Source organism: Antechinus flavipes, chromosome 3 (genome assembly GCF_016432865.1).
Source record: "Antechinus flavipes isolate AdamAnt ecotype Samford, QLD, Australia chromosome 3, AdamAnt_v2, whole genome shotgun sequence".
In the NCBI taxonomy this organism is placed as follows: domain Eukaryota; kingdom Metazoa; phylum Chordata; class Mammalia; order Dasyuromorphia; family Dasyuridae; genus Antechinus; species Antechinus flavipes.
The window spans coordinates 634,671,344-634,683,925 of NC_067400.1; the positions used below are offsets into that span (position 1 = coordinate 634,671,344).

At 64.3% G+C, this 12,582-nt stretch overlaps 1 protein-coding gene across 2 annotated transcripts; it reads right to left on the reverse strand.

Moving 5' to 3' along the window:
• Positions 1-2,700: 2,700 nt before the first annotated feature.
• ZC3H8 (zinc finger CCCH-type containing 8) lies at positions 2,701-7,601 on the reverse strand. 2 transcript variants are annotated; one of them, XM_051990421.1, is made up of 3 exons: positions 7,492-7,582; positions 6,956-7,087; positions 2,701-6,631 (listed from the first exon to the last, which is right to left on the reverse strand). In XM_051990421.1, the coding sequence occupies exon 3, from the start codon at positions 6,566-6,568 to the stop codon at positions 5,393-5,395; it is 1,176 nt and encodes a 391-aa protein (XP_051846381.1). In that variant the 5' UTR covers positions 6,569-6,631; positions 6,956-7,087; positions 7,492-7,582; the 3' UTR covers positions 2,701-5,392. The 2 variants fall into 2 exon arrangements, with proteins under 2 accessions (XP_051846381.1, XP_051846380.1); XM_051990420.1 differs by lacking the exon at positions 6,956-7,087 and having other exon boundaries at positions 7,492-7,601.
• Positions 7,602-12,582: the final 4,981 nt, after the last annotated feature.

The following is a 12,582-nucleotide window of genomic DNA, read 5'->3' on the forward strand; positions in this document are numbered from 1 at the left end:
CTTCCCCTCCTCCTTCCTCCCATTCTCCGCAGGCTGTTCCTCTGTGTCCCGTGTGTTCCTGTAATGGGGACTCAGGCTGCTCTCATTGTTCTCTTCCTCATGAGCCGGCCTTGGGTTCCAGCAGTTGTCCTGGGCCAGCCCTGTCTTGGACTCCATTCATTCCCAGCCCCGGCCTTCCCTTAGCCCCGGTCGCTGTCCATGGTCCTGTCCGGTCCTTTCCCAGGCCCACCCTCGCCACTCATCCTAAACTCCCCCAGTCACCATGGGATGAAACAAGGCCGTGTGCTTGCCCTGCGCTTTCAGCCATGAAGTCGCGCACCTTCAGTGAGAACAGGCACATGCCAGATGCCGCCCCAGTCAGATTTTCCACCCGAGGGGCTTGTAGAGGGAGAGCGGGAGCCGGAGCTCTCGGCTGCTCAGGCGGGGATGGGACAAAGCTCGAGCCCGGCTGCTTGTGTTAATTTTGGCCTAACAAATAACACCAAGGAAACACAGGTTCTCCATCAGCCAGCACCGCAGCATCCCTATGCGGAACCACAGAAAGGAAAGATGAACAAAAGAAGAATGGAGGAAGGAAGGAGGAACAAAAGAATGGGAAAAGGAAGGAAAGGAAGGAGAAAGAAAAGATGGAGGAATGAAAGAAGGAAGCAAAGATGGAAAAGGAGGGAAGAAAGGAAAGGAGGAAAGGAAGTTTTTCCATTTGTAAGAGTTGACCGTGATAACACTAACGATCCTCTGCATTCTGAGTGGCTTTAAGATTTCAGGTCACAGGGAGAAAGCCTTGGGGCGCCTGGCTTGAGTACGAAAGGACCCAGTCCTCCGGCCAAACTGGCCACAGCTGGATAGGCTGGCAGCCGGCCAGGCTTGGACTTCACCGCAAAGACAGAGTCAGCAAGTCCGGGGCAGATGAGGACTTCTTCTGGCAGTAGGAAAGCTTGGAGGAGCATCCTCCTCGCCCTGTGCCACGGAGACCCCCGAATGCTCCTCCGGGATAGGTGGGGGAGAGTGACATCCCGCAGGTATGTGGCCCTTCTTTTTTCTCCTACCAACCACTGAGGACAAGCTGCCTGGCAGTGGAAAGAATACTAGATCTGAAGCCAGATGTCCCAGGTTCAAATCCTCCTCAGCCATTTAATGCCTGGATGACCCCAGACAAGGCTTTACCTTTCTGGGCCTTCCGCCATCTGTAAAATGGGCTGGGAATTCAAGACTTTCCAAGGTCGTTTCCAGTGCTGTCCCTGAAACGGCCTGGAGCTCCTGCCCAGCCCGGCATTTCACCCTGCCAGCCTTCCCCCAGACGGGGCCCAGGGAGTAAGGCCAGGGTCCCTCGCTCCCCTTCTGTCCAGCTGGAAGTATTGCCTTGGGGCCTCCGCTCCCAGACTTGCAGCAGAGGACCTCAGAGACCCTCACCTTCGGATAAGGAAGCTGATGTGCCCCCTGGCCCGCTGACTCTTGGGCTCGCCCCCATCAGTGTGCCCTGGACTGTCCCCCTCTGGGAGGCCCACGGAAAAGAGGGAGTGTAATGCCTCAGCTTCCCTGAATTATTATGCTCTGTCCTGAATGAAATACTACGGCCACCCCTCCTTTCCTCACCCGCTAAGCTCTGGCCACTCACATCCCCGTGAGTCACAAAAGTCCAGATGCTTATCTCAACCGCCTGGGTGTGGCTCCAGACTGGCCGCCTGCAGACCCCCGTCCTGCCAGAACTAAGGCCATGGTCCTTTCCTGGACTCACCCAGTGCCTTTGTTTCCCCATAGCTGGAGCCTACAAAAGTCTCAGGCATTAATTGCTCGCTGCTGGATGCTTTGAGTCCCGTTAGCCGGCTGACTTCGGCTCCTCTCAATACCCCACTATTAAAAATCTCTGTCTGGCCTCAAGTTTCTCCAGCATTACAGGCTCGGGCTTGTCCCGCTTGGCTGGGAAGCAGCAGCGAGGGACGCTGCAGAAAGGTCGCCCAGCAGAGGCTCAGAGGAGGCAGGATCTGGGTCCTGGGAGGACCAGCAGAGGCCAGACTCGACTTGGGCTTCCTCCCCAGATCCTTTCCGGCTCAGAAGGGCAGGCAGCGGCAGGCAGCGAGCCGGGGGCCGGCTCCCCAGCTGCAAGGGAGGGGCAGGCGGCGAGCCCGGGGGCCGGCTCCCCAGCTGCAAGGGGGGGGGGGGCAGGCGGCCGGCTCCCCAGCTGCAAGGGGGGGACAGGCGGCGAGCCCGGGGGCCGGCTCCCCAGCTGCAAGGGAGGGACAGGCGGCGAGCCCGGGGGCCGGCTCCCCAGCTGCAAGGGGGGGGCAGGCGGCGAGCCCGGGGGCCGGCTCCCCAGCTGCAAGGGAGGGGCAGGCGGCGAGCCCGGGGGCCGGCTCCCCAGCTGCAAGGGAGGGGCAGGCGGCAAGCCCGGGGGCCGGCTCCCCAGCTGCAAGGGGTGGGGGCAGGCGGCCGGCTCCCCAGCTGCAAGGGAGAGGGCAGGCGGCAAGCCCGGGGGCCGGCTCCCCAGCTGCAAGGGGGGGGCAGGCGGCGAGCCGGGGGCCGGCTCCCCAGCTGCAAGGGGGGGGCAGGCGGCGAGCCCGGGGGCCGGCTCCCCAGCTGCAAGGGGGGGGGCAGGCTGGAGGGCGGGCCTTAAACAGGCTCCAGCTTTGAGGAGCAGCCTCGGGAGAACGCGGGCCAGTCTCACTGGCTTTCCTTGTACCCTGCAAAGCTTCTAAAAACTCGTTTCCGGGCTGGCGAACCAACAAGCGTTTATTAAGTGCCTCCGACCGTTGTGTCAGGGTTACACAGAAAGGCAAAAGACGGTCTCTGCTCCCAAGGAGCCGCATAAGGGAATAAGCATTGATTAATCACCACGTTGTGCAAGGCACTTCACAAATATTGCTTCCGATCCTCACCCCAATCCTGAGGTAAGGCGACATTAGCATCTCCACTTTACAGTTAAGGAAACGGAGGCAGGCAGAATGACTTGCCCAGGGTCCAAGGTCCTCTTGGCCGCAGGCGCAGCCTTCTGTGCCCGTCCCCAAGCCCCGTGACAGGCCCGGGATTCAGTGGAGAGAACAGAGAAGGATCTGACGGGTTAGGGTCAGCCGGGATGGGAGGAGGGGCTTCAGGCTTGGGGGGCCGAGCTGGGAGAGGGAGGGGCTGGTTATCAAGGGCTCTGGATGCCCACCCTGGAGGCGACACGGTCGGGTGAGAGCCTTTGGGGATCCCCCGCACCCCCCAGCAGTCACTGCTGCAGTTGAAGCACGAGGGCCTGCACCGGGGGAGGGGGAGGTGAGACACCGGGAGCTCAGACCCGCGAGACCAGGAGGACGGGAAAGGTAGGAGGGGGAGGGGGAAGGCAAGTTTGAGATCTGCGGGGCTTCGTCGGATCCACAGGGACCCAGCTGGAAAGCAGCCGGAGGTAGGCGCCCGGGGGCGGCACAGAGCTTGGCCCGGGGAGGGGAGGGCGGAGAGTCCCCGGCACAGAGATCGGGTCAGGGGGATAGGAGAACCCGCGACGGACACCTCCCGCTAGGCCGGGATGATGGCAGAGGTCCGCGGGATGAGCCCGGAAGGCGGCCGGGAGGATGGAGGGACCCCCTTAAGGCCGAGAAGAAAAGCTGGCGGGAGACCGAGACCTGCGAGCGTGCGGGGTGACGGAGTGGGGGAGGGGCCTCAGCGCGAGGGGGAGGAGGAAGAGGCGGGGCTTTTGAGTGACTGGGGGAGGGGTTCACGGGAATGGGCGGGTCTCCGCTGCTGGGGGAAGGGGAGCTGCGGGGCCGGGGAGTCTCGGGCACCTCGAGGGGCGCTGCTGGTCAGGCCACTGCACTGGGCGGGCCTCTCTGTGGCGTCGCCACATCCCGGTCTGGAAGGGCTGGGCTGTCGGGGTGGGGGGCGGCCCTGCCGGGGAGGCTTCCTCCTGAGGATGGAGGCCCCCGAGGGGCTCTGCCCATCCCCCAGCCCCTCTCCCATGGCCACCCGCGGTCCCGGACGGCCTCCCTGCCCTCCGCAGACCCCGCCTGCACCCGCCTGCTTTCCTCAGTGGCTCCCGGGCGCCCCTCCTTTCAAAGCCCGACTTGCGCTGCTGGACACGCCCCCGGGCCCAGAGCCTGAGTCACTTGGGAAGCCTGGGACTGCGCTCCCCTCCAGGGGCTGGATCAGGCACCCAGCAGGCCAAGCCCCGCCCCTCCTGAATGAGGCGGGGACAGCAAGGCCCCATGGGCTAAGGCTGTAAGTGGTTTGGAGGCCAAGGGGAGGCAGCACAGTGCTGGGGCCTGCCACCCCCAGCCCAGCCCCATCCTGGCTGAGGGATCCCCACTGCCTGCCTCAGTCTCCTCAACTGTAACCGGGGCCCTCCGGCCCATGCCCCTCACAAGGCAAAAAATTGACCCCCCCCCCGTTCTTCCACAGGACCTCTCCCTCAAGGTGCCTGGCTAAAGTGGGGGGCTCCGGACGCACTTGAGGGACGAGGCTCAGCTCCCCAAAACCATGCCATTGTGCCCTCCCTCAGGGGTGACAGCCCAGGGCGGGGGCTCCTGTGCGTGACCCACTGACCCCCCAAGAGGAAGTCCCTGCTCCTGTCTGCAGTGCCAGGCTCCAGGACACCTCGGGCTGTGGCAAGAGGATGCCCAGTGTGGGCACCGCAGGGCCAGCCAAGAGGGCCCTCTTTGGACCATCCCTCCCCTGGACTCGTCCAACTTGCACCAAGTGACCCCTCCCCCCCCCCCAGGATGGTGGTTCACCTAGCCCAACATCCTCCTGGGAGGGAGCTACTAGTGCACCTGGGGCGGGGGGAGGGGGAAATCTGACCTCCTAGACCCCGGGGGCATCTCCCCTTCTCAGGGTCTCTACAGGACAGTGCTGGCCTGTCCAGGTCCCAGCTAGGACCTGGGCACCCTTAAAAGGTCCGCAATAGCGGGGATGGGGGGAGGGATCCTTCCTGGGGCCCCTTGGGGGCTGGAAGAAACAGAGCGGCAGCCTCGCTCGGCGGCCTTTTAATGAGCCAGGGCCAGGCCGTCTTCCCAGGCTGCACGGGGACCCCTCAGGAGGAGCAGGGGCCTCAGCTGGGGCGGGGACCCCTCAGGAGGGAGCGGGGGCTTCAGCTGGGGCGGGGACCCCTCAGGAGGGAGCGGGGACAGTGGTGGCCTCAGCTGGGGTGGGGATCCCTCAGGAGGAGCGGGGGCTTCAGCTGGAGTGGGGACCCCTCAGCAGGGAACGGGGGCTTCAGCTGGAGCGGGGTCCCCTCAGGAGGAGCGGGGGCTTCAGCTGGAGCGGGGGCCCCTCAGGAGGAGCGGGGGCTTCAGCTGGGGCGGGGACCCCTCAGGAGCAGCGGGGGCTTCAGCTGGAGCGGGGGCCCCTCAGGAGGAGCGGGGGCTTCAGCTGGGGCGGGGTCCCCTCAGGAGGAGCGGGGGCTTCAGTGGGGCGGGGGCCCTCAGGAGGGAGCGGGGACGGGGGTGGCCTCGGCCGGGGCGGGGCCGGCCAGCGCGGCCCTCAGCAGGCCCTCGGTCTCGGGGGTCAGGGGCGCGTGGGAGAAGCTGCAGTGGTCCCCCTGGTAGCACTTGGCGCCGGTGTGGAAGAACTTGCAGGGGAACTCGTGGTGCAGGAAGCGGCAGTGCTCGCCGCGCGTGCAGTAGCCTTGCACGTAGAACTTGCAGAGCTGCTGGAACTTGAGGCCCTCGGCGGCGTGGTCCAGCCGGCACTGCTCCCCGCGCACGCAGCGCCCCGCCAGGAAGTACTTGCACACCCTCTGCGAGCCCAGAGCCACCGTGTTCTTCTGGACAAACTCCTGGCTCACCGGGGGGCGCGCCGGGGCCGCGAGGGGCCGCGCCAGGGGCCGGGGGCCGGCGGTCTTTGCGGGCCGTGCCCGCTTCTTCTTCTTGGCCCGGCCGGCCCCCCCGGCCCCGGCGCTCCTCTTGGCTGCTTTCTTCGCCTTGCCCTCGGAGGGCGGGGGTCCCGGCTCCGACTTGGGAGTCTCCCTCTCGCGTCTGTACTGCTCTAGGAGCTGGGCGAAGTCCTCCTCCTGGGGCTGCGTCCCCTTGGCGGCGGCGGCGGCCCCGGCCCCCTTTCTCTTCTTGCCCTCCGGCCGCGGGCCCCCACCTCGGTCGCTCCGGTTCCTGAGCCGGGCTTCCCCCCGTCCTGGACTGCGAGGGGCCCGCTCCGGGCTCGCCGCCTCGGAACCCGGCCCGGGAGCCTGGCCGCCGTCTTGGCTGGAAGTGGACCTGGGGGACGGTGAAGCGGGGGGCTCGAGGGCCACAGTTCCCGCGGCTGAGGGGGCCGTGCTGGAGGAAAGCATAGGGTTGGGCGGCCTGCAAAACAGGTCCCCAAAGTCCCAGCGGGGGGAGCCCCCCGAAGGCAGGCAATCGGTGGCCCCGGGGCCATCAGGGCTGGCAGGCTCGCAGGCCGGGTCCTCCAAGGCGTCGCGGCCAGGGACGGGCTCCGAGGGAGGAGGGCTCGGGGGCTCCCGGCGGGGGCTGCAGGGGCTGGGCGAAGGCCCAGGGTCCAAGGCACGCCGATCCTGAGTCAGGCTGGGGCCGAGCATGGGATTTGGGGGCTTGGAGAAGAGCTCTTCAAAGGGCACCAGGCCAGTGGGGAGCAGCGTGGAGGACATGCTGCAGGCGGCTCCTGGGAGCGGACCCCGGGGGGCCCCGGGGAGCTGCAGGCAGACGCGGCCCTGGAAGACAGGCAAGAGGCTGGGAGGGCTCCGGGGGCCTCTGCCAGTCTGACCCCCCCCCCCCCATACCGTGGGCACACTGCCGTGGGGGGCAGGGACTGCGTGTCAGTCAGCACAGACCCACAGAAGGTCACTCGCAAACGCTGACTGTGGCCCCCGGGGGCTAAGGCAGGGCCCGGCACACAGTAGGCGCTTTGTGGATGCATTTGGAGTTCATGGCCTCCTCTAGGGGCAGCAGGGGGCTCTCCAAGGTACGGGACCACTTGTAATTTCTAGAAGGATTTCCCGAAATCAGGCTGAGCCCCCAACCCGCGGGCCCCTCACCTGTCTGGGGGCCCTGTCCTGAGACCCCGGCCCTTCTCCCAAACTCAGCCTTGTGACCCCACGAGAGGGTGGTCGGCGCCATGGAGGGGCAGCTCTCGGGGCTCCAGAAGGAAAGGGGGAGGAAGTCCGGGCCTGGAAACAGAGCGAGAGCGGAGTCCCGTGGCACACGAGCCGAGCCCGGGGCCCGCCGAGGCTCAGGCTGAGGGGGGGAGGGCTGTGACCCCTCCCAGAGGGCCGAGGGGCTTGGGGGGACACTTCCAATGCGCTCCCTTCACAGATGGGAAAACCCGGGCCCCAGCCCGCCGGCTGCCCTCAGCTCCCGCCCGGACCCCGGCACACGGAGCCGCGGCTGTGCTGCAGACGCCCCGCCCCCAGCGGGTAAGAGCCCCAGGAAGCCAGGCCTGGGGGGAGGGGCGGGGGGACGGGACCCCGTAGCCGGGAACTTGTGGCTCCAGATCGCGGCCCAGACCAGAGGCGGGCGGGGGCGGGGGCGGGGAGAGGGGGGCCACAGGACTGACCACGGAGAAGGGGCTTACCAGCACCGCCTGCACCTGGGACTGAGCCTCGCGGGGTCACGCAGCCGCAAACACGCTCACAGCTCCCGACTCCGCCCCCACGCGCGGTGCGGCGCACACACATGCGCCAAAGGCGCAGCCGTCGCCATAGCTACGGGGAAGCGCAAACTCCTCCCGCCTCGCGTTGTCTCTGCCTTCCCAGCAGCCGCAGCCCGGGAGCCGAGATGGGACCGAGGCCGGGCGCGTGCTCAGGACGGCCCCTACACTGGCTCCCGCAGCCTCCACGTCCTCATGTGGACCTATGCATGCGCACACGTAGCAGCCGGACCCGCCCCGTGCGGCGATGCACGCGCAGCAGCGGACACTCCCAGAAGCGTTTAGTTCCCGAACCACTCTCGGGCCGAACCCCCCCTCCCCCGCTCCCACGAACTTTCGGCTCCTTATTCTCTAGCTCACCAGGATTTGGAAACTGATTGGCGCTACTGCGCATGTACGGAAAAAAGTCAGAGAAAGCGTTCCACCAATCAAAAGCCACAGTGCTTCCCTCCCCCCCCCCCGCCGGCGCATCGCGTCTCTATGGCAACCCCAACTTATCAGCCCCCGGACGTAGGAGAGACGAGCTTATTAGCCAATCGGAAGACGGAAAAAAGCAGCGGCGCTCTCGCGCTACACCTAGGACTGCGATCTCCAAGCGCCCCTTCAGGAGGAGGGATTGCGGATCTCCGGGTCCCGCCTACTGCTCCTCTCTGGCTTGAGCCCTTCCCTTCTGGTCTGGTGCCATAATAAGGCAGCCCCTGCCAAGCACCCACCCTGAGGCGAGGGCCCGAATCCTCTGTGCTCTGCAGGTACCCAGCAGGGGCTTAGCGGTGATGACCGGACCTGGTGCTGGGCGCCCCGAGTTCGTGCGGGCTGCGGCCCCCTGGAAGGAGCAAGCCTGCCCAGTGTGCCGGAATGCCGGGATAACCGGAAGCCAGCGGCCGGAGGACGGCCCATCGGAGTCCCGAGGCGCAACTGCAGGACAGAGGCTACCTAATGGGGCCAGGGTCCCCGGGCCTCGTGGGAAGGCGCCTCCTCCCCTTCAGTGGGGGGCGCTGTGGACACCGGGAGAGCGCTCCCCCACCAGGCAGCAGAGGGTCCCAGGAGCCCCGCCAATGGGGGAGCGCCTTCTGCCAGAGCACACCCCCCCCCTACCAGACATAGCAGGGGTCCCAGGAGCCAATGGGGGAGCGCCTTCTGCCGGAGCATGCCCCCCCCCACCAGACATAGCAAAGGTCTCAGGAGCCAATGGGGGAGCGCCTTCTGCCAGAGCACGCACCCCCCTACCAGACTTAGCAGAGGTCCCAGGAACCAATGGGGGAGCGCCTTCTGCCAGAGCACGCACCCCCCTACCAGACATAGCAGGGGTCCCAGGAGCCAATGGGGGAGCACCTTCTGCCAGAGCACGCACCCCCCTACCAGACATAGCAGGGGTCCCAGGAGCCAATGGGGGAGCGCCTTCTGCCAGAGCACGCACCCCCCTACCAGACATAGCAGGGGTCCCAGGAGCCAATGGGGGAGCGCCTTCTGCCAGAGCACGTACCCCCCCTACCAGACATAGCAGGGGTCCCAGGAACCAATGGGGGAGCGCCTTCTGCCAGAGCACGCACCCCCCTACCAGACTTAGCAGAGGTCCCAGGAGCCAATGGGGGAGCGCCTTCTGCCAGAGCACGTACCCCCCCTACCAGACATAGCAGGGGTCCCAGGAACCAATGGGGGAGCGCCTTCTGCCAGAGCACGCACCCCCCTACCAGACTTAGCAGAGGTCCCAGGAGCCAATGGGGGAGCGCCTTCTGCCAGAGCACGCACCCCCCTACCAGACTTAGCAGAGGTCCCAGGAGCCAATGGGGGAGCACCTTCTGCCGGAGCACGCACCCCCCTACCAGACTTAGCAGAGGTCCCAGGAGCCAATGGGGGAGCGCCTTCTGCCAGAGCACGTACCCCCCTATCAGACATAGCAGGGGTCCCAGGAGCCAATGGGGGAGCGCCTTCTGCCAGAGCACGCACCCCCCTACCAGACTTAGCAGAGGTCCCAGGAGCCAATGGGGGAGCGCCTTCTGCCAGAGCACACACCCCCCTACCAGACTTAGCAGAGGTCCCAGGAGCCAATGGGGGAGCGCCTTCTGCCAGAGCACACATCCCCCTACCAGACTTAGCAGAGGTCCCAGGAGCCAATGGGGGAGCGCCTTCTGCCAGAGCACACACCCCCCTACCAGACTTAGCAGAGGTCCCAGGAGCCAATGGGGGAGCGCCTTCTGCCAGAGCATGTACCCCCCTACCAGACATAGCAGAGGTCCTAGGAGCCAATGGGGGAGCGCCTTCTGCCAGAGCATGTACCCCCCTACCAGACATAGCAGAGGTCCTAGGAGCCAATGGGGGAGCGCCTTCTGCCAGAGCATGTACCCCCCTACCAGACATAGCAGGGGTCCCAGGAGCCAATGGGGGAGCGCCTTCTGCCAGAGCACGCACCCCCCTACCAGACTTAGCAGAGGTCCCAGGAGCCCCCCAAAGGGGGAGCACTTTCAGCCAGAGCACACCCTCCCTTAGCATTAGACATTAAACAGTAGGGGGTCCCAGGAGCTTGGCCAATGGGGGAGAGCCTGCGGTTGCCATTCTGGTCTTCAGCACTAGGGGATCCCCAGGGGCAGAGACCCTTGGCACATCAGGGATGGGAGGAGCCCCTCATCTGCTCACATGGGGCTCAGCACCTCTGAATTCACTCGGGAGGGAAGCCTTTGAACGTGACCAGGGCGGCAGGTCTCTCACCAAGGGCGCCCACTTCCTGTAGCATCAGAAAGTCCGTGATGGAGAAAGGCCCTCGGTGCCGACCAGCCCTGATCCACCGCCAGAAAACTTAGGGCCCGGAGACCCTGTGAAGGCTGGTGAAGTGGGGGAGCCTTGGGGAGCAGCTGAGCCTCGGGTCAGAGCCTTCCAGTGTAGTCCAGCCCTGATCCAAGACCAGAGAAGGACCCAAGTGCCGTCTCAGGGCCAAGGAGCTCACAGCAACACCAGTTGTATTCTGCTTCCACCTGCATCTGCTGCTAAATGAGCTTGGATTTGCATCTCCCAAAAAGCTGGGGGGTGGGACCAGCAGGGGTCACTTAAATGATTAAGCAGCCAGCAATCAGGAACCTCTGGAGAATCCATCACAGCTCTGCCGGGGTGGACAGCAGGGCCACTGATTGGAAAGAGTTAAGGAAAGAAGGAAGGAAGAGAGGGAGAGAAGAAAGAAAAGGAGGAGGAAAAAAGGGAGAAGGGGGAAGAAAGAGAAAGAAGAGGAGGGAGGGGGAAAGGAAGGAGGGCGGAAAGGAATGGGGGAGGCCACCTTGTGTCCTCAGCTCTGGGAGAGCAGATGTCTCAAAGGGGGGCTCACCCTCTACTGGGGAGGCTGATCCCCAGTGGGGAGTTAAGGTCTGAAGTGTCGGAGACTGAGCCAATCCTCGTGGGAGATGGTTGGGTGACCGGGAAGGGGCGTAGGGTCCAAGAGGATGGACATTACCCGATCCCAGACACGTGAGTTCAGGCTCCCAAGAGTCTTCCTTATTCATGGCTTCTGAGCAGGGCTGGTAGGAAAAGAGGGAAAGAATTCCAGTGAACTTTCTCAGTCCTTTCATCACTTTTTGGCCTTTTGGCGGCGGTCCTGCCTTCCCTCCCCTCTTCCCCACCCTGTGGCTGCCGTTTGCCCTTCCCCACCACCCACTCGGTGTGCCAGACTTTCCAGGCCTCCTGCCCGCTGGAAGCTTCCGTCCTCCTGGGGAGAATACAGAGCAGCACTTTAACTTGTGTGAAATATTCACACAAACGTTTCCGGGGGGTTCTGGGAAGAGACTCCCTGTGGGAGAAGGGAGAATGGAGGACACTCCAGGCCGGGGCCTGGGTCTATGTGCTTTCCACTTGACAGAAGAGGACAGAGGGACCACAGAAGATTCAGGACTAAGAACGGGAAAGGCAGGCAGCCAATCCCAGGAGGGGGGTTGTCTTAAAGCCACTCTGAATGGTAAACCCTCTTTAGGTCGTGTCATCACGGACACTCGGTGAGCCGTGGCCATCCCTCCCCATTCTGCTGACAATGTCCCCACCTCCAAGGTCCCGAAGGCTCTTCCAGGGCCCCCCTTCCTTGCTCTGTGAAACATCCATGGGGAAAATCAGATGTTTTCTCCACGTCACAGAAGGAAAAGGCGAGGGGGAAGGAATCGGCAAGCTCAGGAGGTTCAGACATTCGTAGGATCAGGGCAGTCAGTGAGCATTTAGTAAGAGCTAGGACGGATTTTGGAGAGCTCTTACTGGAAATGGGGGGTGTGCACAGTTAGGGCTCCCTCGAGGTCACACGGGCAGTACGGGGCACTCACTCAATGAGCATTTATTAAGTGACCTTTTCAGTCACGTTCACATGGCCCCATTTGAGGTTTTCTTGGCAGAGACACTGGAGGGGTTTGGCCATTTCCTTCTGCAGCTCATTTTGCAGATGAGGAAACGGAGGCAGACGGGGTGAAGTGACCGTCCAGTGTCACACAGCTGGGAAGCGGGGTCGGAGTTAAACTGCAGCCTGGCATTCTCTCCGCTGCCCAGCCCAGCTGCCCATTAAGTGCTTCCGGTAACCCAGGCACCCTCTGCCCTTGGCCTAGGGACACAAAGGCAAACAGTCCCCGGCCTCCAAGAGCTTACATCCAAATGGGAACCAACCTTGGTGCCTCGAAGCGAAAACAGGCTATTGTGAGGTAGCCGGCTGTCCGCGCAGCTTCCGGGGAGCTGCTGTGAGGTAGGCATTCCCAGACTGGCCAGGGTAGAGGGATCGTGGAGCGGAGGGGACTGGGAGGGCTCCGAGTGCTAGAGGAAGGAGCCTCTGGGGAAGAATAAAGCAGGTCAGGGTCCTTTCGTCCAGCCGCGTCCCTACTGGCTGGGAGAGCACATGTCTCAAAGGGGGCATCCCAAACGAGCATAAAAAAGGGAAAGGGGCCCCCACACACCGAATTGGTTGTAATGGCGAGGAACTGGGGCCCAAGTTAGTGGAATATTGTTGTTCTGAAGGAAATGACCGGCGGCTGCTTTCAGAGAGGCTGGAGAGACTTACAGGAA

Bases quoted from the DNA above. Each gene is read 5' to 3' on its own strand.
- ZC3H8 (XM_051990420.1), bottom strand. From the start codon at position 6,568: ATGTCCTCCACGCTGCTCCCCACTGGCCTGGTGCCCTTTGAAGAGCTC.